This window comes from Cebidichthys violaceus, unplaced genomic scaffold (assembly GCF_023349555.1).
Source record: "Cebidichthys violaceus isolate CVI_PGR_0920_01 unplaced genomic scaffold, fCebVio1.0.p SCAF_9, whole genome shotgun sequence".
Lineage (NCBI taxonomy): Eukaryota > Metazoa > Chordata > Actinopteri > Perciformes > Stichaeidae > Cebidichthys > Cebidichthys violaceus.
In genome coordinates, this window is record NW_027176975.1 from 12415667 (window position 1) to 12443111 (window position 27445).

Genomic DNA, 27445 nt, shown 5'->3' on the forward strand with positions numbered 1-27445 from the left:
TTGCATCAAAGAATCCTATCAAACTTGATGATTATATTCATAGACCTTGCTTTACTAAATAAGACTTTAAAAGATGTAAGTTCAATCAACTCAAAGCTTGATTAAGGAGCGCCCACAACACTTTTAATAACATCCACAGAGTTAAACTTATTTAGGGAAACACTAGACAGAGACCTGTAGCTCAAGTCAAGTACATTTTATTAAGAATGTATTCACTTTAGGACACTGGCCAGTACAACACAGTGTAATATACATCTTTACTTTCAAATAAAAAAAAAAAAAAAACAGGGACATGAAAAAATAAACCCTCAAAATTCATATGACAAAGTAAAACGCCATGTACATAGAAACCGGGGACAATCACTTCGAAGACTTGATACTTGCATTGCACAAGCACTCCGACAAAACAGGAGACAAGACATGGCCAACAAGAGGGGGCAGAGGTCAGTGCTGTAGTGCATCAAGGGACAAAGTGCTTTATAGAACCGCAGTGTGAGTGGGTAGATGGACAAACATGAGGAGAAAGATTATGGTTAAGATGAAAAGCAGGAACAAATGTTTTTGGGAGTATCATAGAAGGTAGTCATTTAAACGATGCAGTGAACAAACCACCCCGACACTCTGAGCCAGTCAGTTTGAGCGATGTCAGGTTTGACAGCAAAGATTGTGCATGCACATTCATTAATGGGGACAAAATTGTGGTAAATTGCACATTCATTGGAAAAAATATATATATTTCAAAAACATGATTGAGGAGTGTGTGTGTGTGTGTGTGTGTGTGTGTGTGTGTGTGTGTGTGTGAGGGCCACAAGTTGAAAGTATGGCTTATGATGAATGCTTACAGCTACATTCACTTAAGCTGTTAAAGGAGGGAACACAGGATGATTAGTGTTGTTTATATATATATATATATATATATATATATATAAAAAAAAGATTGAAGAGTGTATTTGTGCAGATAAGGAGTAGGCATGATTGACAGATGCAAAGTCACTTGGCCAAAAAGTCCCCCGTCCCTCTTCTTAGATACAACAACATATATACAGTATGTAGCAACTGTGACAAGGTTAGGATTGTGGAGTGTAACAAAGTCTATTGTAGTGATGCATCTTAACTTTTGTAAAAACTAGCTCTGTCTCTGTTAAATCAATAATAATACAAATATAACATCTCCTGATTACAGTTACTGACATGATAATACACTCTCTCCGGCAATCGAGTCAGCAGTGATTTGTTCTCTATGTTCATTAGTGTTTGAAATGTTGTCCTATGGCAATGCTTGTGTGACTACCATCATCAACCTCCACTGACAACACACAAATGTCCAACGCAGACACAGCCAGCTTGTACATATTAGTCGAGTAAGGAGACTAAATACAAACATCTTGGAAAGGATCGGCTGGATTGTCCTCCAGCAGGTGATGAAGCACGTCCAGGTTAAAGAGGCGTCATGGTCCCACAAGTTAACCATTTCCTGAAATGCGGCTTGACAGGAAATATTCGCCAATATTCGTCTTTTCTCTCCCCCCCTCCTCAACTTCTGGTCCCTATTAAAGTGTTCGTGTGAAGTGCCTCCAAGTGCAGAAGTGCTTCGACAGGTTCAAGCATGAAATGGATAAAGCAGAGTAGCCTGATGTTTTTTTTCCCCCTCCTTGCTTGTTTTTTTCCTTTTTTTACCCACAAGACAGAGACGCTCCATAAAAAAGGCACCATGCACATTTATCAACCCAGACGGAAAGAGAACAAAAAAACAAATAGAAAAAAAACACATCAGCAGCTGTAGATTCACCTCTCCTACTCTCTAGGTCGAACGTTAAGGCTTCAGTTTCATATAGATTCATCTGTTAAGGCAACCTAGAGGGGAGTGTGAGAGGAAAACTGGTGTCAAAAATGGAAATACATTTTTTTTTATGTTTAATACGCACAGGGAAAGATGTAGAGGACATTCAAAAACTATCTCACCTCATTATTTACTTAGCTCTCATTATCATACTGACTTAAGCGCTTCTTGGACTTCAGCTCTTTCAACCACTGGGGTGAGTCCTCCTCACTACATGAATACAAGACAGACAGCATAGTTAATTCAGGGGCTAACAGCTAAACAAGTTTTTGTCTCCAAAAGAAAACACATTCTCTGCAACTTTCAGGGCTTACCCATTCTCTTTCCCACCAGGAGGGGGCAGTACACGCGCTGCCCTGGGAAGAAAGGGGGACTTGGGAGAGCGAGAAAGCTGCGAAGGAGAGGGAGTAGCTCCATTGATTTGATTGTCAGAGTCGCCCCTCTTCTTCAGCTGGGCCTGATAACAGGAACGGGAAACATTTAGGAACATTTCAAAAATTCTAAATAAAAAAAGATATCACTGCAAGTATACAAAACATGAGCAGGGAGGGCAAAGCAATATATGGTGAATACATCTGACAAAACACAAGTGAGAATCACCTTTAAAGCTGAAGGGTCCATCCCAGGGAACAGGGCAACCCTCTGTGGCTGAGAGGAAACAGCCGGGCTGGCGTCTGCTTCTTTGGCCGGCTCCTCAGAGGACGAGTCATCGTCCTTACTCTCAACCTTTGCCTCTGACATAGGGAGAACACGTAGTATTGTAATATGCAAACATACTGAATAGTTAGTTAAAAAGAGGCAGCCTATGGGATGGGGTGCAGTAAAACATTAAAAAGTGCTTCTGGACAACACAAATAAAACTTCTGAGTGCATCATTTTCACATATCTCATATTCTGAAGAAGGAGCTCATCTGATGGAATAGATCCGTATCAACAGTTAGGCTCGTCGTTGGTGCTAACCTGTGGAGTCAGTGTAAAGCCAGTCCTCAGTGGTTCCTTCCTCTCCCTCTGACAGCGCAGCCGTCTGACGAGCAGCCCTGGAGGGTCGTGTCCGCGGCGCTCGTTTCTTCCCCAGCTGTGCTCTGGAGCGAAGAGCGCTGGTGTCTAAGAGAACGGTCGGTGCCTGGACACCCAGACAAAAGAGAAATAACATCAGCTTGTATACAAATAGTGCAGTGTCAATGCATTCACGACACACATGCGTTGCTAAAACATGAAAAGTATTATTTCCCAGTTTTTGCTGACACAAACGGTAACAACACATTAAAAACAGCATCCGACATGAGCCACTGTTCAAAAGAAGTGGTCTGTGGTGAACTCAGATAACACTCACATCAGGGAAGGATAGTGGCTCAGATGAGGAGGAGGGAAGCAGGCTGTCCAGAGTGTCGCTATCAAACTGTGAGGCCTGATCACCAGGCGTGCGTGGGGAGGTGGGCTTCCTTGGTGAAGGGCTGAGATTGCTTTCTGAGCTGGGAGTGGCAGGAGTGAGGCTGAAATAGTTAGAAAAGAAAAGAAAAGTTAAGAAACACCTTTGAAAAGGTGATTGTAACTGCGGTAACAGCAACCACACGGTTGCTATTACCGCAGTTACAATCAAACCGAGTCTGAGTCATAACTTTTCTTTTGTTGACTTGACTTTAGGAAGTTATGACTTAGCTGACACACCTAAAAACAAACTGCACACCAAAACAAAAGAGATTTTTATAAAAATATATATGTAATAGACAACTATTTTACCTTTTCTTTTTACATAATGGCATTGAATAACTATCCATTCATATTGGTTTTGGTAAATGTTGTGATATTATTTTCTGACCACAGGAGGTCAGTGACAGATTGCGATGTAACTTTTGTTACAGAAGAGAAATCTGTCTGTGTTACAGGGTAGCGCTGGAGTTATTTGAACTTTCCTTACCAACAATTCCCCCAAAGATACAAAAACCAACAAACAGTTAATTGATTTATCCTGATAGAGTTGATTTATACAACGATGGCTTTCTGTGGCATAGAGGTCTCACCATTATCAGGCTGTGGCTACGCAGGCAAACAATGCTGGTTAGCAGGATTAACTAATGTTTGGATTAAGTCTGTTCAAGTCAATCATTTTTAGTTATTAAATAATTAAAAAAAAAACATTGCACACAGTTTCCTATTTTTCATTAGAGCATCCTCAACAAAGGGAGATGGTCAGAGTCTTAAATCTCATCTCTGGTGATTTTCTAATGATTGTCAGGTTTCAATTAAGGTCGTGGAAGACGACACGCTCCCTAAGTAGATATAAATGTTGTTTTCCAAGCTAACATTACAATTCTGATCAAAACATAGTTATGAATATTATATTATTAATCCCCCTAAATGTTACACACTGTTCCTTTAAGTTGTTCATATAGAACATGGAGTACTTTACAGCTACATAGTAGAAGTGTGGAAATGTTTCTATTCTAAGATGTATCGAGATGCAGAAGTGGATAATTCTGCATGGATGCAGTAAAAGAGCATAATCTGGAGTTTGGCGTCACTTCAGCTCAGTGGGAGACTTCAATGCAATTTACTTTGATTTACTGTTTACTGATGTACAGCTTTGAACACTACGCAGTCTACTAACTTGTTGCTCTGGCTAACGATATTAGCTGCTCGGTTAAAAAAAAAAAAAAAGTTTGCCTGGAAAAATGCACGCAGGCTGAAATTCAACCATGGTGTGGGGAGAAGCAGTGACTTGGACCAACAGCAAAAGAGCTGAGAGTAATTACCCGCTCCACAACTTTAGGAGTCTGTCAGGGAGCCACAACCAATGAGAGCGTAAGGGTTGAGGGGGAAACCTGGTGGATGGGTTGCCTCGCCTGTAGCATTTGCAACACAGACCAAAATTGTTGTTGTTGCACCTAGGATGTTGGATGTTTGCATGGATAAACATAACACAGTGACGGATCTACATAGGGAAAATAGTAAGGAGGTGTGGAAACAGGCTATTATGTGAACATGTGTGCCAACAACAACAACAAAATCAACAAGCATGAATACGCTAGTGTGTGCGAGTGCATTTTTGTGGCAAAACATAGTTTGTAGACCGTAGGACTGTAGGATTCCCAGTCAGTCACGTAGTATGAAAACCACAACAACTTCAAAACTCCCGACTAGAAGACAGGAAGTTGTGTACAGTACAGATATCTGACGACTTTGAAAGTCGTGTAGTGTGGACTTAAGGAAAAGTCTGCTGGCTGCTTGGCCAATTCATGCAGTATGATAGGCATCCAGTAGGTGACCTGTCTTAGAGCTGCTAAGTGAACAGCTTATTTTTGTAGATTACAGTACACTTGTAATGCGCAGCAGAAGGATTTATGTTTTGTTTTTGTTGATGAGTGAATCGTCATCTATTCGTGAGGCCAGAGAAGATTCACACAACTACTACATACTGTTTTTGGAGAAGCAAACTATTTATAAACATCTTGTAATGAAAGACAGCCTCAGAAATTTCAGCAGTTAAGTTGATCAATTATATCATGTGTATAGAAATGTATTGATACTTAATTTCAGAGGAAGGCACAAACTTTTCACAATTCACTAGAAAAACTAATGTCAAGGATGATTCCAGTGGTGTTAAACATTTGATTGATTCTGCCTTTTTAAGCAAACATAAGCTAATGATCGACTTTGGTGTAAACTTTGTGGCGCAAGCCTACAGTCAGGTTTCAATTAAGTCCATCTGAATCCAGTTATAACACACTTTCTTGGAACCGTAACCTTAACCCTGAACACAAATAAACACACATGACATCCAACATCACAACTACAGTATGTTTACCTGTCATCAGTGCGCAGTCCTGCCTCCCAGGTCCCATACTGACTGTCAGTGTCACGGACTGGTGTTCCCGAGTCCCTCCCCTCCTCTTCACCACTGTCACTTTGCTTCTGCTGCACCTGAAGGCAAGAGAGAGGGAGCAATTATGAATAAATGAGGAGGAATCAAACTGGAACAGGCCAGTTGGAGTGACACCAACACTGCAGCAGCTCTCACTTGACACTAGACATCTGAACTTCAGTTAAAGTTTGGTAAATATTTGTGCATAGAGCATTTAGCTTTGTATTGCTGAGTCAAGCTCAAACAGTAGATGGGTAATCGATGTCATCTACTGAAGAGCAGTGTTGCTCACAGAGCTGCATCCTGTCGAGCTTGAGCAGCGGTACAGTAATGAAAAGGTGAAAGGATGAGTTAATGGAGTCAGGACCAGAGTGAGGACAAAAAAAAGGAGATGGGTGGGTGATCGAGTGTGTGTTTGCCGTCCACTGAACCGTGCCTCTTTTAATGAGGCTGGTACAGAGGACATACTGTCTCAAAAGCACCCAGGGCTCACAGAGGCACGCCTGCTCATCAACTGATAACCATGGCCTATATAGGGAAAAACAATAGAAAACCCTTCTGTCCTCAGATGTTGCCTGAGGGGTGGACAGAGAAATGTGATACACCTGGCGCTGTGACTGCCCCGGTGCCTAGACTGTGAGAGCCGTTCACTAGTGACGTTTATGTGAGCAGTGGCAGAGGATCGGAGTTCTCATTCTTAGAGCTTCATGAATGCTAGCCTTGTTTTCTTTGTGGATCTGAGTGCTGCAACACAACAAGAGTACTTCAAAAAAGGAGTGCAAGCGAGACAATGGATAAGAAAGAAGAGTGTGACTGTGATACATTTGGATTGAGGGAACACAAGATAGCTGAAAAGAGTGAGAGAAGAACAGCAGTGCCGGATGTCATTCATCAGCTGAGCCCTTCCTGACAGGACGAAAGAAAGCAGAACAGTGAGAATGACATTCATCATTGCTCCCTGCAGCAGAGAAAGCACTTGTTCTCAACTTTATCCTCTTCTCAAGGATTTACTGCACTCTGCACTTTTCTCGTTGACATCACAGAGTCACGCCACTTACCCTTAAATACACACACTTTAGAGTCCTTCTTCCACTGACAATGAACAATACCTCCGGTCCAAATCAGACATGCAGACATATTAACCATGTACTCCACTTATCTAGTGATCTTGGGGTCAATCAAATGCATATTTAGCTAGATGAGTATGTCTTCCTCAAAGAATAAGTTAGAGAGAAAGATGTACGATAGTAAGTATGAACTATAGAAACATTAGTGAGCATAGTATCAGAACAGAAGCTACAGATCAATCACATCTATTACATGGGTGCTGATCTAATAATAAAAAGAATCAATGCAATGTACATACAATGGATTTTTGCCCAGAAGTAAAAGTTGATGTATTATGTGTAAAGGCTAATTTAAAAGCTTAGAAGGTCACAGTATGCTTATTGGATTGTCTGAAAGCAGGGTATCCTTGAAAAGAACGATATGTTTATAGCTGTTCCAAGCAGCCACATGTGTGTGTGTGTGTGTGTGTGGGGGGGGGGGGGGATTTTGAAATTGAATTCAAGAAATTGAATAAGTTGTCAGGATATGAAATTTTGAAAAAAAAAAATTAATTGGGGGAGGCAGACAAAGCAAGAATGAAAAAAAAAGGAAATTATTTAAGAGGCACTAGATTATTATTTATACAATAATATCACAAGTGTATTTCAACATATCAATATATTATTTCAAATAAAAAATTTTCAAATATCACGGTTATCATAAATAACGGCATCTCGCAACTCGTCTAGTTGAAAGCATCCCAGTCGATTGGAAAGGTGTGGGGGACGCAGGTTTAAATTATTGTTTCAGTTAAAGAATCTGGCTCCTAAAAAGTGTCTGAAAACACTTTTCTGACAGTCAAATTCGAAAGGGCTGCAACAGACAATTTGGGGATTTTTCAGAAGTCATGCTATCATGCACATTTAATGCAGAAATTTAACAGGTGTGCAGAGGTATGGAAGTTTCAACATACACTTGGCACGATGTAATTACTCTCTCTTCTACCTGCCACTGTACACTGTTGTAAAAATGCCTCCCCAAAAAATCTTAAAACCAGGTCTCGTAAAACGCTAGCAAAAAAAAGATTCCTATCTTATGTGTGCGTGTATGTTGCTCAACCTAAAACACACCCACAACACACCCTCACCTGAGCAGCACAGAGGACAAACATTGCCTTTGCTGGAACATGTTGAAGAGAGGCCCCAATACACAGCAGCTTAAAGAAACGGCCGCTCAAAGCAGTCGTAAAGCCTTTTAGAGGCTCTTTCATAATCTCATACCATTTATTATTCAGTAAAATTGGGGCCTTTAACAGCCTCAGTACTGTGCCTCAATTGGACTCTTTCTACTTTCTCTTTTTAATGCAGCCTGCATTAATCTACAGACAGAGCCAAGTTAGACAGGTTTATTGGCCAAGCAACAACAACAAACTTTTAAGCACTGAGATTATTCGAGTGCTCTGCTGAATGGAGACGCACAGGTGTAAGCTCTGCTATCAGCCACAAACAAGGACAATGTGGTTGGTTTTGGAAGGGAGGCCTACTGAACCAACAGGTCCAATAGCAATGATTTATATCTGTCAGGGGGGAAGGCTTTTCCCTTAATAACATTAGCAATTGCCAGCTTCCCCGAGACAGGAAGGGTGTGTCGAGGGAACTGACATAACAAAGAGCGGATGAATGGAAGGATGAAGGAGAGAAAGGGCTGATCACTAAATAGGGCTCACTGACAATCTGAGGAGGAAGGGGCTTGATGGAAGCCTTGGAAACTACTGCTTGAGAACACACTGATCGCAGACTGCCACACACAACCCGACGATACACTCACAGGATGGAGAAACTGCGGTCTATGGATTGCTTCAACCTCAACAGTTAAATGGAAAGTGTTCCTTGAAAAGGGAAGGGCTAACACATGTTTTAAAACCAGAGCACAGAACACAGTGGGCAGATATATACGCGTTTACATGAACAAAGCATCCAAAACACAAACTTATAACCCTGTTAACAGCGCTGTTGAACAATATGTGTTCAATTCGGATTCCCAATCCGTGCAGCAGTCTGCAGTGTCAGTGTGTGCAAGTGCTATCTTCACATCAGATCTTTCAAACCATAGAGATCTCTATTAAGGTGAGCACTTCTCCGAATTATTGTAAATGGGATTTGTCATGACCATCTCAAGTACTGTGAGATCATTAACAGACATGAAAATACATTCAATCGTAACATTATACTGGCAGTACGCCACCGCTCCCCATTCTCCACTCATCTGCTCTCATCACTCTGGGTAGGGTGGAGTGGGAAAATATGCTCTGCGTGCACTAATGTACACAGCAGTAATCAATATCAATATCCTACAGATATTCAAAACAACCGCTCCCACAAGCACCGATCTCATGTCAACAAATGGGCATTCTAGCCGCATGTCAGAGGGCTTACATTGAGACGAACTCTGCTCAGCAAACCCAACAGTACTGTGTTATTCTTTCATTACATAAGTGGTTCATACAGACACAGGGCTCAATGCTGTACAAAGCGTCTAGTAAGAACAGAGGGAAAGAATGTAAAAACCTGACTTGGCTTAACAACTCTACTCAGAGGGCACTGGATCTGACTTAAAGGATTATTCTCATTTCTTTCAGCCTGGTGATGTTTTCTCCTGTTTTTTTGCCAATATGACAATTCTTTGAGTTGCATTTGTGTCTCTTAACTGTCCAGATCGATGCATCTCCAACTTGTTGGAAGTGCCGTTACAGGTAATACCTGACCCCAAAGATGATTTGAAGATACAAAGCAGAAATACACTGCAGTTACACGTCTACATAGTTATAATAAAAGTCATAAAAGCAATTACACAGTTACCCAGACATTTTAGTTATGAAATCTATCTTATACTTTAGTAATGCTAACATACTTCTCACAGCAGACGGGTTTGTCCAGTCATCAGGTCACACTGGTCCCCCCCAAAACAAATAGCTCCGATTGGTTGGGCTTGACAGTGTTCTTTGAACATCCAAATCCCAAAATCATTTGCATTTATTCATTTTTAGTCCCGATATTTCTTTACCTGTCTGAGCATGTTAATGTAGTTTATGTTGTTTATGTAATTCATAGTTCTCATGGTGGGATAACAACATTTCACATAACTTGCTTTCTGCACATGCTGTTACTGCATGGAACAGATTCATGCAAAAAGTACACCAATAAAACCTTTAATCCCTTTCGTTGGTCATACAAACCTTAAGATTCCATCATCTGCTATGATGGTAACCAAAGCTATTCAAAGTAACCAAATACATGACTGTTATGACATATCAGAGCTATTGTTCTCTGTGTTATGTTGCAGTTGTCACTAGCATAGCATCTATACTATAAATAAACATGTTTGACATAGTCTGCATCTCTAGACATACAGACCTGCTTTAACAATTTTGTAATCAGGAAAAAAAAAAAAAAGTGTTGTCTCATTCCCACATCCCTCGCCTCCTCTTGTTTGTTTCCTGGCTATGTGTCCATTACCATTCAGCCATCACTGACCTCTTACTGTCATTCATCCACTTAACACTGGCTCAGTGGGGAGGCATGTTTCTCCCAGAGACCACAACCACAGTTGATGGCGTTTCAAATCTAATTGGATATGCCAACACAACCGATGGCCACACCGGCGTCATGAAAACCCCCCTTATCTTTAAGAGTTGTGACTCATGAGGTGTTGGACGGTAGTTCAGCAAACAGGCGTAACCTAAAGATAGGAACAACTTCTCTGTAATGTATCCATAATATCCCTACATGGATTTCTAAATCTGTCCTTTATATAGAGCACAGACCAGGTTGGATATCAGGGTGGAGACAAGTGATAGGAAGCCACGGAATCACATTTGTGTCCCCTTGTGACATGATGGCCTGAGGAACCAGTATAACCACAGCTTTGATAAACAAAGAGAAAGCGAGAGAAAGAAAGGTTTACATTGCACCAAGGACAATGTAAGACTGAGAAGTGCTGAAAGCATAGAAGAACATAGAGGAGACCAGAGAGGCAGATTGATGAGTTCTTGACATGTTTGGCTGGAGACCAAATAGTTGACGAAGGAGCAGCTGTTACCACAGTAACATTACAGAACTGCACGGACATTGCTGCAAAAATGACTTGAATTCCACTTGTGCTTTATTTAACTTCAACAGATGTTAAAGTAATACTGCTGGGGACATAGCTGACCGACTCTCTACGGGTCAGTTCAAGTCTGAATCGTATTTGTGCCTGGCACTTGTGACTATAGTTTGGTGTTGGCATCAGAGGTGAACTGTGTGTGTGTGTGTACTGGTGCTTCCCTGGTGTGTGTGTGTGTGTGTGTGTGTGTGTGTGTGTGTGTGTGTGTACGCTTTAAATGTGTGTGTTGTCTTACAGAAGTGGGGGTGTTGGGTGCAGTGCGCCTGCGTAACGACAGACGTTGCTGGCTGCGTAGCGAGAACCTGCGGATGGACTCCCTGCTGCGAGAGGCCAGGGAGCGCAGGGAGTTGGTTCTCTTGAAGTCTCCGGCCCCGTCCTCTCTGGACAAAAAGCCTAGTGCCCCGTGAAGGGAGCGACGGACGTTTCCCACCCATCCTGACATCTGAGAGTGGGCCACTGACAGCTTGTCTCCCAGATACTCCATCACAACCCACTGCTGTCAAGACTTGGTGTGTCAGAATGGAGTTTGTGAACTGTGACTCTTGTTGTTATTATCGCAGCAACAGAGAATCATTAGCGTCTAGGTATGTCCAGGGACAGTGTCGTAGGTATTCACTGGTGTGTCCTGCGGGGTCAATACTGCAGCAGCGAGGAAGTTGACGAGAGAACAACAACACAGCTCAGCCAGTCCAATGTGGTGATGTTGATGGCATCTGCTACTTACAGCACTGCAGCAAGAATAACAACAGTCAGTCCCTGACCGTTACAGGACCGAGCGTCTCCTCAGTTTCACTTTCTGCAGTGCAGTCCAAATGGAGCCGTTGGGACTCCGTTTCAACTCATCACGGTCAAGTCTCCAGCCTTTCGGCCTGAACTGAACAGTGAAGCTTTCTAATGCCTATTTCGATGCACACAAGATATGCTAGCTATGATGTGTGATGGCAAAACAACCAAGTGGGCATGTAAAGGTTAGGCCAGCACTTACTATTAGTTATGCAGGGCACTACTCTATGAGAGACCCCAAAAAACTGCTGCACTATCTACCAACAGTACAGTTGGACCAACATTCAGGTCCACTGTGCTTATACTAATACTTAGTATAAGAATTAAGTTTCTTTAACAATGCTCTGTGACACCTCTGCCAATTCTCCAGATGTGAGATTCTCTGTATTAATCCCAGCCTCAATTACAGCCGAACCGACAGCGCTCCCAGAGCTGTCGATGATGCGTCAACTCCAAAACAAGGCCCAGGTTAAAAGTTGAAACAAATCCATCCATCCAACAAGACTACATCTTCACGGTGCCAGACGCTGTGCAAGCCTCCGGCGAAAGCTGCGAGGGGAAATGGTGCAGGACAGCTGGTGGTAAAAGGAAAGCTGCTGTAGTCATTCGTATTCCATAAGGAAAAAGCAGAGGGCAATCCACGCAGGAAAACAGCAGAGAGCACTGTGGTGGGGAAGTCAAATCTAGAGGAGAAACGAGGTACAGAGAGGAAATGTTTCTCTCCTCGCCTTTCTCTGCAGGTACGGGCAGGTAGGAGAAAATGCGTCAGCAGTGCTGCTCTCTGTTGTCAGCGCTATAGGACTCACCGTCAAGGAGAAACTGGGTGGAGAGAGGGAGTGTGGAGCGGAGTCAGGGAGAGAGAGCGCGCGAGAGAGAGAGAATGGGAGGTCCCTGATACAGAGCGGGAGGGAGAGAGGAGGGTGATATATGTTATGCGGTGCTCTATCGCTCCAGCCTGATTCAGTTGCGGGGCAAGACAGTGAAGTGTCAGAGCCACAATAGAGAGGCAATGGAAACAAATAGAGAAAGATAAGAGATGCTATAACACAACATCTCTGTTCCAAACAGAAAGAGGAAGCGACAGAGAACGTGGGGATTACAAAGTGTGATACAATCAGACAGGAATGAGCACAAGTGCCTGAAAAGAGACAACTATTAATAGATAGATTGGGCATGCATGAGAGATAACAGAGAAACAACAGGTGTGGCTCTACCAGGGAAGTGATTTTGTGCATTCATCAACCAGTTTTGTCTGCACAGTGTAGACAAAAGCAAGAATCACAATAGTCAAGTGAATGTTTGTTTAAATCTCGCTTAGAGTCAGACTAGAAAACACTTCCAACTTAATCTCTGTTATGCGGTGCCAGTGAACTGGTAACCTGAATAAAGCCACAGCGGGCGACTCCACTTCAGAGGGTTAACCTCAGAGCAGACTGGGACAGATCATTCAAGCTGAATCCCTGTCCACATATGCCCCCTACAGGTAATCTGATTAACTTTCCTTTGAAGTGCTGTGCTAAAAGGCAAGTCAGCTGTGAGGTTCTCAGTTTCCAACAGCACACAAACTGACCTCTCTCACCAACTCCTCAGCCTGGGAATGGCTGCCTCTTCTTGGGTACTATTAAAGGACGAGGTGACACAGCCTGATGAAACTAAATTACTCGTATGAAGCATCTGGAGGTTACAGCAGTATTAGTTACAGCAACATCATTACTTTCCTGTAGCGAGTGGTACCAAAAATATATTAACAATTTACTCATATTCCATCTTCTCAATGTGATAATGGAAATAATGCTCAAAATGATTGCGGAAAAATGTATTTACTATTTTGATTTAGGATTTCTTTAGGAAGAAAGTGAAACAATTGCTGGTTCCAGCTTCTCAAATTACAAAATATGCTGCTTTTCTCATTTAAAAAAAAATCCGTGGTTGAAGAAAGAAGAACTAGGAAATTGTGGATGTTGAATTGTACATTTTCCATCATTTTATGAACAAATAATGAACAAACAATTGCTAAAAATCGATTAAGAAAATAATAATCATTATGTGCCTCTTTATCAAAAATCTACTGTTGCCATAAACGTCACCTCCATGAAGTGAGTCATGGCTTCTCATCACTTCCCCTCTTCCGCTGACATCATCAATCTGTGCGCAGCCCCGACTAGAAACCCAAGCAGCTACCACACAAAGGAGATGAAATAGGATGCGGCTTAAGTACACACAGCATGCTGTATATATGATAACTACCTGCCATTTAGTATTATATAAGAGGACATATGTATATGTCTGTAATAAGAGAGTTGTGCGGTCACTTACCCAGAGGCAGTGTGGAGTCAGGCAGCATGACCACATGTACAACACAGCTCTCAGCCCGGTGCCCATCTCTGTTCTGCCATGCTCTGCAGCCCCAGACCCTCCGAACTTAAACCAATGATGTCACCGCACAACTATTATCTCATCTGTGATGACTCTTCCACCAGTAAATACACGGTAGGGAAATCTGCCAACACTGATTTATTTTGGCTCAGGATGCACCGATCCAACTTTTTCAGTCCCGACACAGGCACCTGGGATTTGGGTATTGGCCAATACAGAGTACCGATTTTATACCAGCATTTAATTAATAAGCTGTATGGCTCACTGTGTGGAAGAAACTGAGATCATTCTTCTCTGTGTAAGGCAACATCAGACTTGCCTGAAACATTGCTTTAAAATTAAATGTAACAAATAGACACATAAATGTACTGAATTGCTATTTATTCAACTAATGGCACCCAATACCAGATTGGCTTATTGTCACCAATACTCGATCCAGCAATTTGAGTCAGTATTGGACCGACATTATCTGTAAGTTCTGTAAATCCTGAAGCCAAATTCTCTAACTGATTTCTCTAGCATATTTTCTGGGCTTTTGCTCAGAGGTGTTTATTTTTCTACTATGCAGTACTGCTGGACTCCAATATTAGACTATTTGGACCTTCACTCGTTAGGTAGCTATTTGGTTTAAATTTTGGGATTCAGATATTAAAGTAATAATAACAAAAACAGTGATAATCATTATAAAAATGTGTGATATTTCTTTTTATAAAATAGTGTAAAACATGTTTTACACTACACACAAAGTCATGGTGAAATTCAGCCGTGACACGAGGCAGCTATTTGAATAACAAATGCCTGTATTGGAAATAAGCAAAGTCACACACTGTTAAATGTACTCGCATATGTGTAAATGTGTGCAGTGTGCAAACTGAGTTATTGGCATTGCAAACTAGACCATGGCTACTAAATCCCACATTTTAAGTGTGAGGAGGTGGTAGTGTAATGCAGCACTGTAATATATTTTATCTTATTGGATAATATCATTATAGAAACATGTCTCTTTGAAACAGTGTGTATTCATTTGCCTGCCGCTGCCTTTTAAAGCACACCAGATGACTGTCGTTCAGCTTATTTCAAACCAAAAAACACTGACAACAGCAGTGGGTAACTGCTGACGTCAGGAAGGGTGATAATTAAGTAAAGCACAACCACTAGATGGTGGTAGTAAGCTCTGTATCATGCAGTGTACAATTATGAGACACAATAAAGTGTACTCCTGGGCCGACAATTACAGTCTCCATGACAAAGGGCCACCTGAGCCCAACCCTGCATATCAATAAACACTGTACATGCTTGAATACAGATGATATATCTGTGTATGTAAAGTGTGTAGTTGCAAATGTGCAGACAAAAGGATATCCATTTCAAAATATGTGGAAAATCAGATGCGAACAACAAGATTAAAAGTTAGAAATAATAGGTGTCACACAAATATGAACTATCTGTTTGGCTGTAAGACACATGATCATTACAGGCCATTTCACTTCCCAGCTGTCCCTGAGCCATGCTGGCAGGCTTCTAATAAATGAGCACTGAGAATATGTACTCATTAACAACTTGACTAATCCAATCCTGAATTACAGGCCCGAGAGGATTTTTGTCCACCACTTTCATGTGATGGGTGAAGGAGAGTCTCGTAGGCCATGCCATCAACGTTAGTCACAGACTCTTTACCACCTAAGCACAACAGCATTCAGCTGTCACCGGTCAGTCAACTAACTGCATTCCTCTACCTACGTCTGTAACACACAGACGCACACACACACACACACACACACACACACACACACACACACACACACACACACACACACACACACACACACACACACACACACACACACCCTCTCAAAGACAAACAAAATATTGCTCACACTCACAGTACAAACACAAGTGCACACAGATTTCCCTCCCTGTTTCCACAAAGCTTTGTGACAAAACATTCCAAAATGAAAACAGTGATTATAATAAACGGCTCACAGCCAACCATTAAAATGAAGCAAAGACTCAGGAGGCAGTTCCTCGTCTCATTCCGTTACATCTGTTGCGGAGGCCGAGCAGCGGCCTGACTCACCCAGCTGTTGCCGTCCTGCTCTCGGTGGGCGCTGCGACTCCTGATCCTGGAAAGGCTTCTCTCCAAAACGCTGCTTGAAGGAACTGATCGCCGGGAAACACTACGAGACCGCATCCTGTTCAACTCCTAACACACACACACACACACACACACACACACACACACAACTTCATATCATATCACCTTGTACACATTTATGGATGCTGCAGTGTATTGGGAATCTCTGGGAGATATTCTTAACTTGTGGAATATTTATTACGCACAGCTGTATCAAAACAATCTTGGACAACTGGGAGAGGGAGAGCATGCATATGGTCACTCTTCCACCGCTCAGGCAGACACACATAAACAGCACAGTCTCCCAAGGTGCAGACGTATGACTTCACCAACACAGAATCAGCATATATATTAATGGGTTTTGCTTTCCAAAAATGTTATTACTTTCAACATGTTTGGAGAAAAAATACCATGCAATATGCAGTGCACATGTGAAAGTTGTTACATTTTAAAAATGTTATCTTATATATATGTATATTATATAATATTTGGTATCCAGCAGACATGTAAAGGCAGAAGATAGTATTAGTTCAATGATAGGAAGAAGAAATAAATGGAAATGCTGGAACTACAGCCCTTTTTGTCCAACTATATGTTGCTCACTGGTGACACAGCTTAGTAAGACCAGTATATTTGGATCTGAGAATTGTTTCAGTCATTTGTAAACTAAATATATATTTGTAGAGATTGACTGACTAGTTTCTCTCTTAAACTGTTCTGCTTTCTGGGATTTCAACGTATTCAATGAGCACATTTCACTACAGATAAACTCAATGTGCTTCACATTTAAAAGAAAACAATAAAGAGATATAAAAATTAATGAATTGCATTCAAATAAACACCACGCATATGCAACACAGTAGTGTAACAATAAATTAAATAAATTAAATAACATACCGACACACACCACCTACACACATGCACACATTCCAGAGGGCCACAGTAACTTAAGGTACCTTTACCAGCTTTAGATCTTATTCTGGGTACAACCAGAAAGCCACTGTCTGAAGACCTGAGGTGTCTGATGGGGTATAGTCAGTGAGCAGGTCAGACATATACAAAGAGAGCCCTTTGCCACATTTTGGCAGTTTTATACTTGAATGACTGCACATGTGTGTAAAAAGAGCTATGACTGTGTGCACTTGGTCCCATACGGTTTTATCTCAGACATCTACAAAATGATTAGGATTAGACTACCGATTTTATAGCCTCCAGTTCGGCATTTTGGCCGTTGCCATCTTGGTTTGTTGCAACCAAAAGTGACACGAGAGGGTGGAGCATTTTTAGACAATCAAAATGTCACAATTAATTTCCATGAAGTGAAAAGAGTTTAAGTTCTAAGACGAAAACACGGACAACTCCACGAACAACGCCGCGGTAGCAGCCTGTCAATCACAAGGTAACCCCGCCCTAAAGCATACCCTGCTTTGTCGTCAATTTTTACTCTAAATGGGACCATAACTTACAGAATGAACACCAAGCTGCATTAAAAAAGACTTGAAAAAAGTGAATGAGACAATAAAAACATCTACAATGTTTACCGAGGCAATAAATCAAGTGAGAAGTAGGGTCAATTCCTCATAGACTTCTATACAATCTGACTTTGTTTTGCAACCAGAGGAGTCGCCCCCTGCTGACTATTAGAAAGAATACTACATTTTCAGACACTTTTTTTTGCTGGTTTGCTGCCTGTATGAATTAGTATTTCAAGGATATATCTGACTCACCTGAGAGCCCTGTGATCTCCTCTGGCTATGGACCTCTCCCCTGCCGTCTTGAGGCTGTTGCTCTCTGGGGAGCCATATCTGCTCCTCAGGAGCGCTGCCGGATGGCCTCTGTGGAGCGAGGAGCCGTTCCTCCTGCCTGAGCAGGAGTTGTTCTGGGCCGAGTTTGTTGGTATGTTTCCTGGGTTCAGCCATAAGTTTGTCCACAGGCATGTCGACGGGCCGCAGCTCCCACGGGTCCTGAAGAGACGTGGTCCATACTGGGCTTGTGATACCTGAAGTCTGTTGTGGCAACCTCCAGCTAACATCTACATCGGGTGTATGCAGGTGTGATCTAGGTCCAAATGCAGCGTCTACACCCTGAATTCCAGAAACAGGAAACAAGTCTTTACTGGGGGAGGGATGAAGATGAGATGTGAAGGAGTCTATGTCAAGGATGGCAGGTTTGTAAGACGCTTCTACTCTTGCGGACGGCTCCTTCCATCGTGTTGCCGGGTCACTGCGCTGAGAAGTAGCCCTGGAAAACGAGTCATTTCGGAGCACAGAGTCCAGATCCACCACGCGAGGCCTGAGAGGTGAGGACTCCAACCTCGCCGTCTCCTGTTCCTCTTTCTTCTGCCTCTCTTTTAGTCGCTGCCTCTCTGCTTCTTGTTGCTTGGCTATCTGCCTCATTTTCTCTGCCTCCTCCCTTTCCACACTCTCCCTCCGTCTGCGTTTCTCCAGCTCCAGAAGTTGCTGTTTGTCCCTCTCTGCCTGCTTTTGCTTTTCCAACTCCAAGAGCTGTCTTCTCTCCATCTCTTTCATTCTCTCTAACGCCTCCTTCCTCTGCCTTTCCTTCTCCAGTTCTCTTTGTCTCAGCCTCTGGTTTTCTAATTCCTGTCTCTCAAGATCTAGTTGTCTCTGTCTCTCCCTTTCTAAATCTCTCTGTCTCTGTCTCTCCAGCTCTCTCTGCTTGTCTCTCTCCATCTCTTTCTGCAGCTCCTTTTCCATCTCCCTTTGTCTTTCCCTTTCTTTACCAATCTCTTTCATTCTCAACATTTCCTGTTCTAATGCCATCTGTCTTATTTTCTCGGCCTCCTCTCTCTCCATCTTCTCTCTGAGTCTCTGCTTCTCGAGCTCCATCAGCTGCTGCGTCTCCTTTTCCTTCTGCTTCTGTTTTTCAAACTCTAAGAGTTGAAGTTTTTCCAGCTCTTTAATTTTCTTCAGCTCTTCCATTTTCTGTTTCTCCTTTTGGATTTCCAGCAGCTGTCTTTCCTTGTCCAACTCTCTCTGCCTCTCTTCCTCCCTTTGTCTTTGCCTCTCCTCTTCCCGCTGTGTCTCCCTTTCCTGCTCTCGCACTCTCGCTCTTTCAATCTTTCTCTGTCTCTCCAATTTTTGTCGTTTTTCTGTCTCAAGTTGTAGTTGCCTCTCTTTTTCAAGTTCTCTTAGTCTTGCTCTCTCCACTTCTTGCAGTTTCTGTCTCTTTTCAAGCTCGAACTGTTTTTGCCTTTCCAGTGCACGCTGTTTCTCCTCAAACTCCTGTTTCTCCTTCTCAAAGGCTTTCTGTCTTTGCCTTTCAAATTCTCTTTGCATCTCTCTCTCCTTCATTCGTGCAAATTCTAAATGGGCTTCTTTCTCCATTTCCAGCTGTCTCTGTTTTTCCCTCTCAAGCTCTTTCATTTTTGCCATGTGTCTTTCTGTCTCGTTTTGTAACTCTCTTTTCTTTTCAATGTCCATCATTTCCTCAGCCTGTCCATCCAAAGTTGATCTTCTCGCTCTTTGTGAAATGTGGCCCCTCATCAACTCCTCAACTTGATCGTGAGAGTTTTTCCCAAAAGCTTCCTCTAATGAAGGATTCCTAGTCATTGGAAGAAGCTTCCCTTGAGAGCTGCCTGGTGCAGACCTCACAGAGAAATCGTCAAAGGGCACAGTCACGTCCCTTACGCTTGCTCCTGCATCGACAGGAGAAACTGGCTCCTGTATTTGTCCAGTAAGAGCAAAGTAGGTTGCCCTGGGTCTCGGCTGCTCTTCCGACTGCAGCATTTTCAAACGTTTTGGAGCTGCAGCCACTTCCTCCTGTTCAGCTTCACGCTGCCGGTCCCCGTCTTGATCCAAAGCCCCTTGTCCTTCCCTTTGTGATTCCTTTGGCATCCCTTTCTCCCCACTTGTCTCAAGACCTGTAGGGGTCCACTTATGCAAAGCGCCCACTCTCAGAAAGCGAGGCTGCTGTTCTGCTGGCTCACCTTGTGCTGATCTGGTCCTCTCTGCCACTGGCCTGCTCCCTTCTGAGCGCCTGGAGCGTAGCGTCATGGCCTTATCCTCCCACTGTGCTGATGGAATGTTCTCACTCACTGCCCTGCTTTTCTCCACAGCCTGCACAGTGTCAAAGGCATGCGACACCCTCAGAGGACTTGATGGAGATGCAGGCTCTTTGTAGGTGGCAGTGAAAAGAGTTCCCTCATCCTCACCATTTCCCCTCTTAAATGACGGGCTGTTGAGCGAATCATTGGCCTTGTTTACAGGCTTGCCGTCGTCCATCATCAGCACACTGTGCCTCTCCACAACATTTTCAAACAAGGATGCTTTCACCGTCTGTACGTCACTCCTGGGATCACTTTCCTCGGGAGTGGCGCCAAATGCTTGTCCAGCCTCAGGCCCTTCAGGCGTGAAGGTCTTTTGGAGCTGCTCCTGGGAGTCTTTTAGATCCACAAATGTCCTCTGGTCACTGGGAGTGATGGCTGACTCTTCAATCTAAGGAAATTCAGAGATATGCTGAGAATTGTTAAGTGATAACAGTCATAACAACCAACCAATGTGGAATTATCTGACAGAAATAAAAGCTTTAAAAACAAATGTGACTTGACAACATAACAGTAGAAAATACAGCCCTCAAAGGATTTAAAGGCATTGAGTGAACAACTGTCAGCGTAGTAATGGTATCCCCATTGTTCTACGTCGGCCTCATAACAGTGGGTGTGGTGCAGAGGAGGCAATCAAAGCCTTTCTGTGTTGACCTTTTCCCAGTGATCTCCTCTCTGTGTGTTTCATAACCGGCAGCCATCGAGGATGATTATTGTGCCACCTGTATTAGGTTTCACAGCTTTGTCCAGCTATGGTAGTGACAAGTCATTTTGCTGCAACGTCCAATTTCCTCTAGGGACATTTCTTTTTTTTTTTTTAAACACTCTCGGGTGTCCACAGCAAATGGAAACACTAGTTTTGTTAAAGTTTTATTTCCCCATGGTTTACCAATTCAGGCATAAACTTATAATAGTAAGTACAAAGGCACACAGTATAACTCTTGTCAACTTCCATCTTGTTTAATCTACAACTCAGGCCTGTATTATGCTCATGTGCCATTTTTGTTTCGTATTTTTCTCTCTCTGCTATTTGCCAAGGTTTTTATTTTGGCAAGACACAAGAAGAAACCCACTAAAATGCAACTCTGTTTAGAGAATACAATGTGAAAACTCTCCCCGGCACAAAGCTGTAACACTGTTTCTCCTTCTCATGTGCCTGTTAAACATAGACTGAGCCCAACAGAATCCAGTTCCTATGAAGCCGAGTCCCTTTCTTACCCTCCTCTGAGGATCTTTGCTGATCTCATCGTGGTCTGTCGCCTCACTGAAGAAAACGCTGCCAAGGTCTGGCGACCTCTCGGATGAAAACCTGATGAACATACATCACACAAGACAAAAGCCATGCATGACAATGGAACTCGTGGACACACACATGGCACAAAAGCAAGCTGAGGCATTAGGACATTAGGCTCGTTTGAGATGAGCTGCGCTTTGCCTGGAAAATGGACGAGATCAGGCAGCAGCAGCAGGGGGCGTTTACAAAGTACTGCTAAAGTCGGACAGCTTCCAACAGCCTTCAAAGAATATACAGTAAGTCACAGAAACAGTAACATCCTGTTAGATACCATTTGTAGGCTACTTGTAGTTTACAGACCTCGTTCGGATTTGTAAATATATATTTCTGTGCAAATGCATGTATCTGCATTGTGTTCAATCTTTTGTTCTTTTTATGTTTGCCTGTGTAACACTTTGATGCTTGTTTTGATACGTGTTGTATAAATAAGCTTTATTATTAACAATCACACAAAATATTTTTTTAGATTAAACCTTTGTTGCACAACATGAGACTAAAAGCCAACAATCTAGAGTTAAGTATTCTCATAAAAATAGGATTTTCTACAAAACGTGGTGATTGTTGTCAAAACTAAGAGCCAATCAGATGTTTGATCAGGAGACAGCCAGGCTTTTCCCATCATGCATTGGGTCTTGCAGTCAGTGGAGAGCAACTGCGGCCGACTTGATCTCGCGAGGTTCTCATTGCCCACGTGTGCATGATGTCAGAGCAAGTCGGACACAAATCTAACCAGCATGCATTGTGGAGCGATCGGCGGTGATCGATTCTGCACAGGACTGGCTCACCTCAAACAAGCCTATTAAGAACAGCTCTTACCTTTTAGTCAGGTCGAGAGGCAGGGGGCGGGGCTTCGGTGCTGGTTTCATAACAGGGCTCTGAGTTGGTGATGGGTCCTCTGTCAGCTGCTTGATGAGCTTTTTGACACCAACCGGTGGTTCGGATTCAGGGACCGGCTGCACTGGAGAGTGAAGATCCGCCCCTTGGCCTGTGACACCCGTCCCAGGAGAGGAGGATGAATCAAGGAGGAGACTGATTCGTGACTTGATGCTAACTGCGTGCTTATCCTCTTCAGTCTCTTTCAGAGTCTTTCTGTCACTTACAACATCAGTACTTTGTGGTGTGGTACTCTTAGGTGTTTTCTCCTGCTCTCTCTTCTGTGCTGGGCCCTTCTCCTCTGGAGTGTTTTCCTTAGTATTTTCCTTGGGAGTTTTGCGGTGCAGAGAAAGACCGATAGACTCAAACTTGGCCGTGAGATCGGCTGACAGTGGTCGTCTCGCCCAGCGAAGGGCAGGAGCTGGTGTCTCCATCTTGGTCGGACTGTCAAGGAAAATGGCTGACACAGGCCTGGTCCTGGATCCTCTGGGCTTTGGCCGCAGTTGCACTGCTGCCTCAGGGTTTTCTTTTTCCTTTTCTTCTTCCTCCTGCCCTACCTGAGCGAGAAAACCCATGGACTTGGCTCTGGTCATGGAGGACCAAGCTTTGCTGGATGTCATCTGGTCCTTCTCGTCTTGATTTTTAGTGATTCCAGACCACTCTGCTGCTGGAAGTTGTTTAAGGCTCTTGGAATAGACCAAGCTTGATGAACTAGGTCTCTGCCTCTCTGCTGTTAAAGGAAGAATGGGTTTGCTGGGGTCTCCCAGATCAAGAGGAGGGGCCGGTTTAAAGGGCTGGACTATCGGCTTGGTTGTTAGTCCAGTGTTCAACTTATTAGTTGTTCTAAAGGAGGTAGAGGCAGGTCGGTTGGGGTTGGTTGACACTGGCCTGGGTTTGCCAGTGGTAACTGGTTGCTGAGGTTTTGGACTGCATGGAGGCTCTGGTTTGTATCCAACAAGACGAGTGGACTCTGGCCGGGGCTTGGTTTGGGGCTTAGGAGCAAGTATAGGCTTGATAGTGGGGTTCCTCTCCACAGCAAAAGGTTTGGGAGTGAGCCGTGGCTTGGGGCCTGGGACAGGTTTGTTAGGTTCTGGGGTGATAATAAGGGACTGGTTGATGGAGGGGATCTCGATGAGGCTCTTATTGCTGGAGTCAGTCAAAGGACTCAGGTGAAGTCGTCCTCCACTCACTGGCCTCCCTACCTCCCCAGTCTGAACCTCTACCTGAGCAGCCATCCTCTTGAACAGCACCTTTAAAAAGAAAAATATCAAAGTAATTAAAAAAAACAACAACTATCTATGGTAATTTCTACATTGATGTAATACCACAGCACTAGATCATGCTAAATCCAACTCATTATTAGCTTCATAGCACTCACTCTATCTAGCCACTACTATGGACTTTGTCTTGGGAGTGCCTCACACTACAGCACAGTGAGAAAGGTCATAGGTCACTGTAGCTGATTAAAGCACACATGTTGACAGCTGTTTGTCACATTGATAGACCTGTTTAATAAATCATCTTGACAGGTCACATTAGGAAAAGCACAGGCGTAAGTAACGATCAATGATGGCTACAATCCATTTAGCTGCTTCCGTTTCAGGGTTCTGGTATTGTGCCTGCTGGTTCACTGTTGCACTGATTTGGCTTACTGAGACACTCAGTTACTGCTTTTTAAGTCCAAATGTCTGCTGTGAAAAAAAAAAAATAAATAAATAAAATTAAAGTTAACAATCAAAACTGTACATTTTTGGGTAATTTAGGATGAAATAAGTTACACTTACACCGTTGACACAAGAGATTGATGCCATGCTCACTGGAAGTCTCTCTATTCACAATTGTGATTCATTAATTAATTGATATTCTATAATTTCCTATAAATAAGACTTCACAGCAGACATTTATATACTCTACACATTTGTTTGGCATGTAGCCTGGGATCAGTAAATGTATTGCCTCTGATTGACTTGCGTGCATTGCTAAGCTGAATTACTGGCGCAGTAGTGATCAGTGCACCTTTAAAAGGTGGATCCTGAGACAGGGGAGGAGCTAGACAACTTTACAACAACATTGTTTTCATTTTCATGTTGTCACACAGGCAAATCAGGCTTAGACTGTGAATTCCACTGCAAACTCACACCAGATTTCCATTTAAGATTCAGCTCCTCCCCTAATAAACGTTCACGTGTTTATCTTGAATGGACTCTTCTAAAAGAAGACATAGTGATAATATATGAGATAACTGGAGATCATCTGACTCCATTCTTTTGACACACTATAATGATAATGAGTTTTATCAGTAATTTCTATAGTGAAAACATTTCAACTCAAGCACTTCTGTGTTAGCCCTTTAAGAGACTCCCTCTTCACATCCGATAATGCTTTCCACATGTTGCTGTGTTGAGATACTTCGCTATACAGACCAGCAACAGGAAAAATGAAATGCTGGAAACAACTGCTGTGAGATAAATCCCAGAATATCTTACCTGACCAGATGTCAACCGTCTGCTGTAGAGCTCTGGCCTTTGTTGTAACCAAACAGCGATGTCATATCACACAGGAGGAAGAATATGAAGAAACCTAAGAGGAACACACTCTGTGTCAATAGAGCACACTTTCTCTAGTCAGGACTGCTGTGATTGAGACTGTGGAAAACAAAAAATCACAGCAGAGCCGCTACGGGGCTGTCCATTCCAAACACTTCTTCACTGTGGTGTTCTCACGCCCCCATACAGAAGCAAATAGATGATAATGTTTACACTGACAGAGACTTGAGTCAACATAGTCAGGCCTTTATATTTGAGCTGATGACATATGAACAGACATTACTCAATGCTGCTCTATGTTTACATTTTTATTATTTCCTCTATCACTGCTCACCTGCAATCACTCACATACTCCTCACTAATATACATGTAAATTCAATATCTATATGTTGGAACTATAAATAATGTTAACAGTACGGTTTACTGCCCTTTTCAGTGTGAGCTATGGGTTTACATCTGCAGTTTGTACAACAGTTATGTACATCAACTGTTAAGTTTTAACTACTTAGGTGCTGATAACATGTTAAGATGCACTGTATCTAAAGGAGGAAATGGAAGGAAAAGGAAAAAGAATGATACTGATAAAACACACTGACTTCAACTCGCCTAGCAGAAATTGAAAACTTGAACTTTAGATGTTGACAGGAAACGCCTTCGCTAAAATGGAATGCTAAACATTCCCTGTGATGGTGGGTCGAGCAGCACAGCAGGGATTAGGAAAGTGTCTGCCTTATATAGCCTTAGACATACAAGTATCTTATATAGGACGTAATACTGAAAGCCACAAACGACATGTTCAATAACTGTATTATTTTTAGCAAGATGCATATACTTGTGCTGAATACGTAAAACATTTAGCAGGTAACTTTAGGAAGTGGCTGCAGCAAAATTTAAAAACATTTCATTGATTTCTTGCAGGAAGCACACACAGAGAGTGTTACTAGCAAGATATCTAGTCAGTAACCTGGTTCAGCCAGTTCCACAGAGGAAATCTAGCACAGACAATAGACTGTTTCATGCTAACTTACCTATCAGCAACTAAAAGAAGAAGTACAGGATCTCTCGAGTGAGTTCTCACATAGTGTACAGCAAAGCTTTAAATTACAATTCACAAATATGTCTCATAACCTCAATTGTCTGCTGTCGGCAAGAAGACTTGATGCAGAGTTAAAATAGCTTGTAATACGTATCAATAAGGAAGTGATCCAGAAGATCAAGGTATGGTTTTTAGGCATCCTTGCCTTCAATAAGAGCAAGCACAAAAAAAGCATCAATGTAAACGTGCCAAGATAATCAATTAAGACATAATTTGTAGTGATTCAACTTTTACTAATTAAACTAGCTGCATTCATTTGATTATTTTATAATACAGCATATGTCCATTAAAACCTGTCTGTCTCAGTCTGTAATTTGCAACAAGTGTTAGTTTCCTTCCTCCTGTGCAGACCGCTCCCCTACACTTAAATTACCTCGTCTCGCAGATAGTACCCAGGTCCAATTAAAAAAAAAGACGGAGTTAACCTGCTCAGAACAGGAGTGCTTTTAAAAGCACAAATACTGAGTTACAAAAATGCACGCAAGGGTTCAAACTCGTCTAATAATTCCAGACTTCAAAATAAGAGGACAGATAAAACGCACCAAACAGCTTGCTGGCTAGCAACGGTTAGCTAACAACTCAAGAAGCTGGACTCGCAAAATGGAAACACACTGACTGAACCTGTCTGTTTGATCCGAACTGGAGACAACTTACCAAAATGGGAAAGTCAGTGCTGCTGCTTCTTTCTTGTCGAAACAACTTCAAACATAATACATCTTTCAAATTTAGGATGGAAAATTAGGAGTCGTAGTAGTTGGTTGATACAGGTGCTAGCAGAGTAGCTAACTTAGCTGGTTTACTTAGCTAGCCCACTGGCTGGCTATCCCGTCTCAGGTTGCAGTGTTGTTGACAGGCTCGACTAGACAGCGCTGAACAAGCTGACCGACTGGTTAGCCTCTAAACCAGTGTTAAGAAAACCAGCACCACATGCGTGTTCCGGTTAGTACTTTCAAAATAAAGCGTTGCACAAACATAAACGGAACTAATATTGGAGCCAAATAAGTAGTTGGGTTTAAGGACATGGACATTAGAGTGTGTCTATCTGTCCATACATCGAAGGAGTTTAATTTAATATACAGGTCTTATAATGAACCCTCGGTGCAACTCATGTATTTTACGGGCAAATCCCCCTGACTTCCGGGCTGATGTCGAGCTGAATGTGAATAACTTGACTCTTTTTTTGCTTGATAATGTGATTGGGCGAGAGCTATCCCATCTCAGCTATATATAAATAATCAATATATATTTTTAAAAAAAACACACACAACTAAAACTAATTAATAAACCTATAGGGACTGACTGACAGTTTCAAAAAGTTGGACACAATAAAACATTGGCTAATGCCTGAATAAAGAGACCTGTTGTCA

At 42.5% G+C, this 27445-nt stretch overlaps 1 protein-coding gene across 1 annotated transcript; it reads right to left on the reverse strand.

Moving 5' to 3' along the window:
- Positions 1-181: 181 nt before the first annotated feature.
- si:ch73-138n13.1 (calponin homology domain-containing protein DDB_G0272472) lies at positions 182-26930 on the reverse strand. The gene is made up of 13 exons (XM_068703815.1): positions 26733-26930; positions 24923-25016; positions 22380-23686; positions 21488-21578; positions 17934-20660; positions 16150-16275; positions 5646-5761; positions 3174-3333; positions 2801-2963; positions 2441-2574; positions 2155-2297; positions 1963-2050; positions 182-1854 (listed from the first exon to the last, which is right to left on the reverse strand). Exons 3-12 carry the CDS (start codon positions 23669-23671, stop codon positions 1975-1977), a joined length of 5028 nt encoding a protein of 1675 aa, XP_068559916.1. The 5' UTR covers positions 23672-23686; positions 24923-25016; positions 26733-26930; the 3' UTR covers positions 182-1854; positions 1963-1974.
- Positions 26931-27445: the final 515 nt, after the last annotated feature.

Excerpts from the sequence above, each read along its gene's own strand:
- si:ch73-138n13.1 (XM_068703815.1), bottom strand. The coding sequence starts at position 23,671 with ATGGCTGCTCAGGTAGAGGTTCAGACTGGGGAGGTAGGGAGGCCAGTG. Across the intron at positions 21,579-22,379 it reads CCTCTCGACCTGACTAAAAG|GTTTTCATCCGAGAGGTCGC; the intron begins GTAAGAGCTGTT and ends TATGTTCATCAG. Across the intron at positions 5,762-16,149 it reads AGCAGGACGGCAACAGCTGG|GTGCAGCAGAAGCAAAGTGA; the intron begins GTGAGTCAGGCC and ends TCTTGCCTTCAG.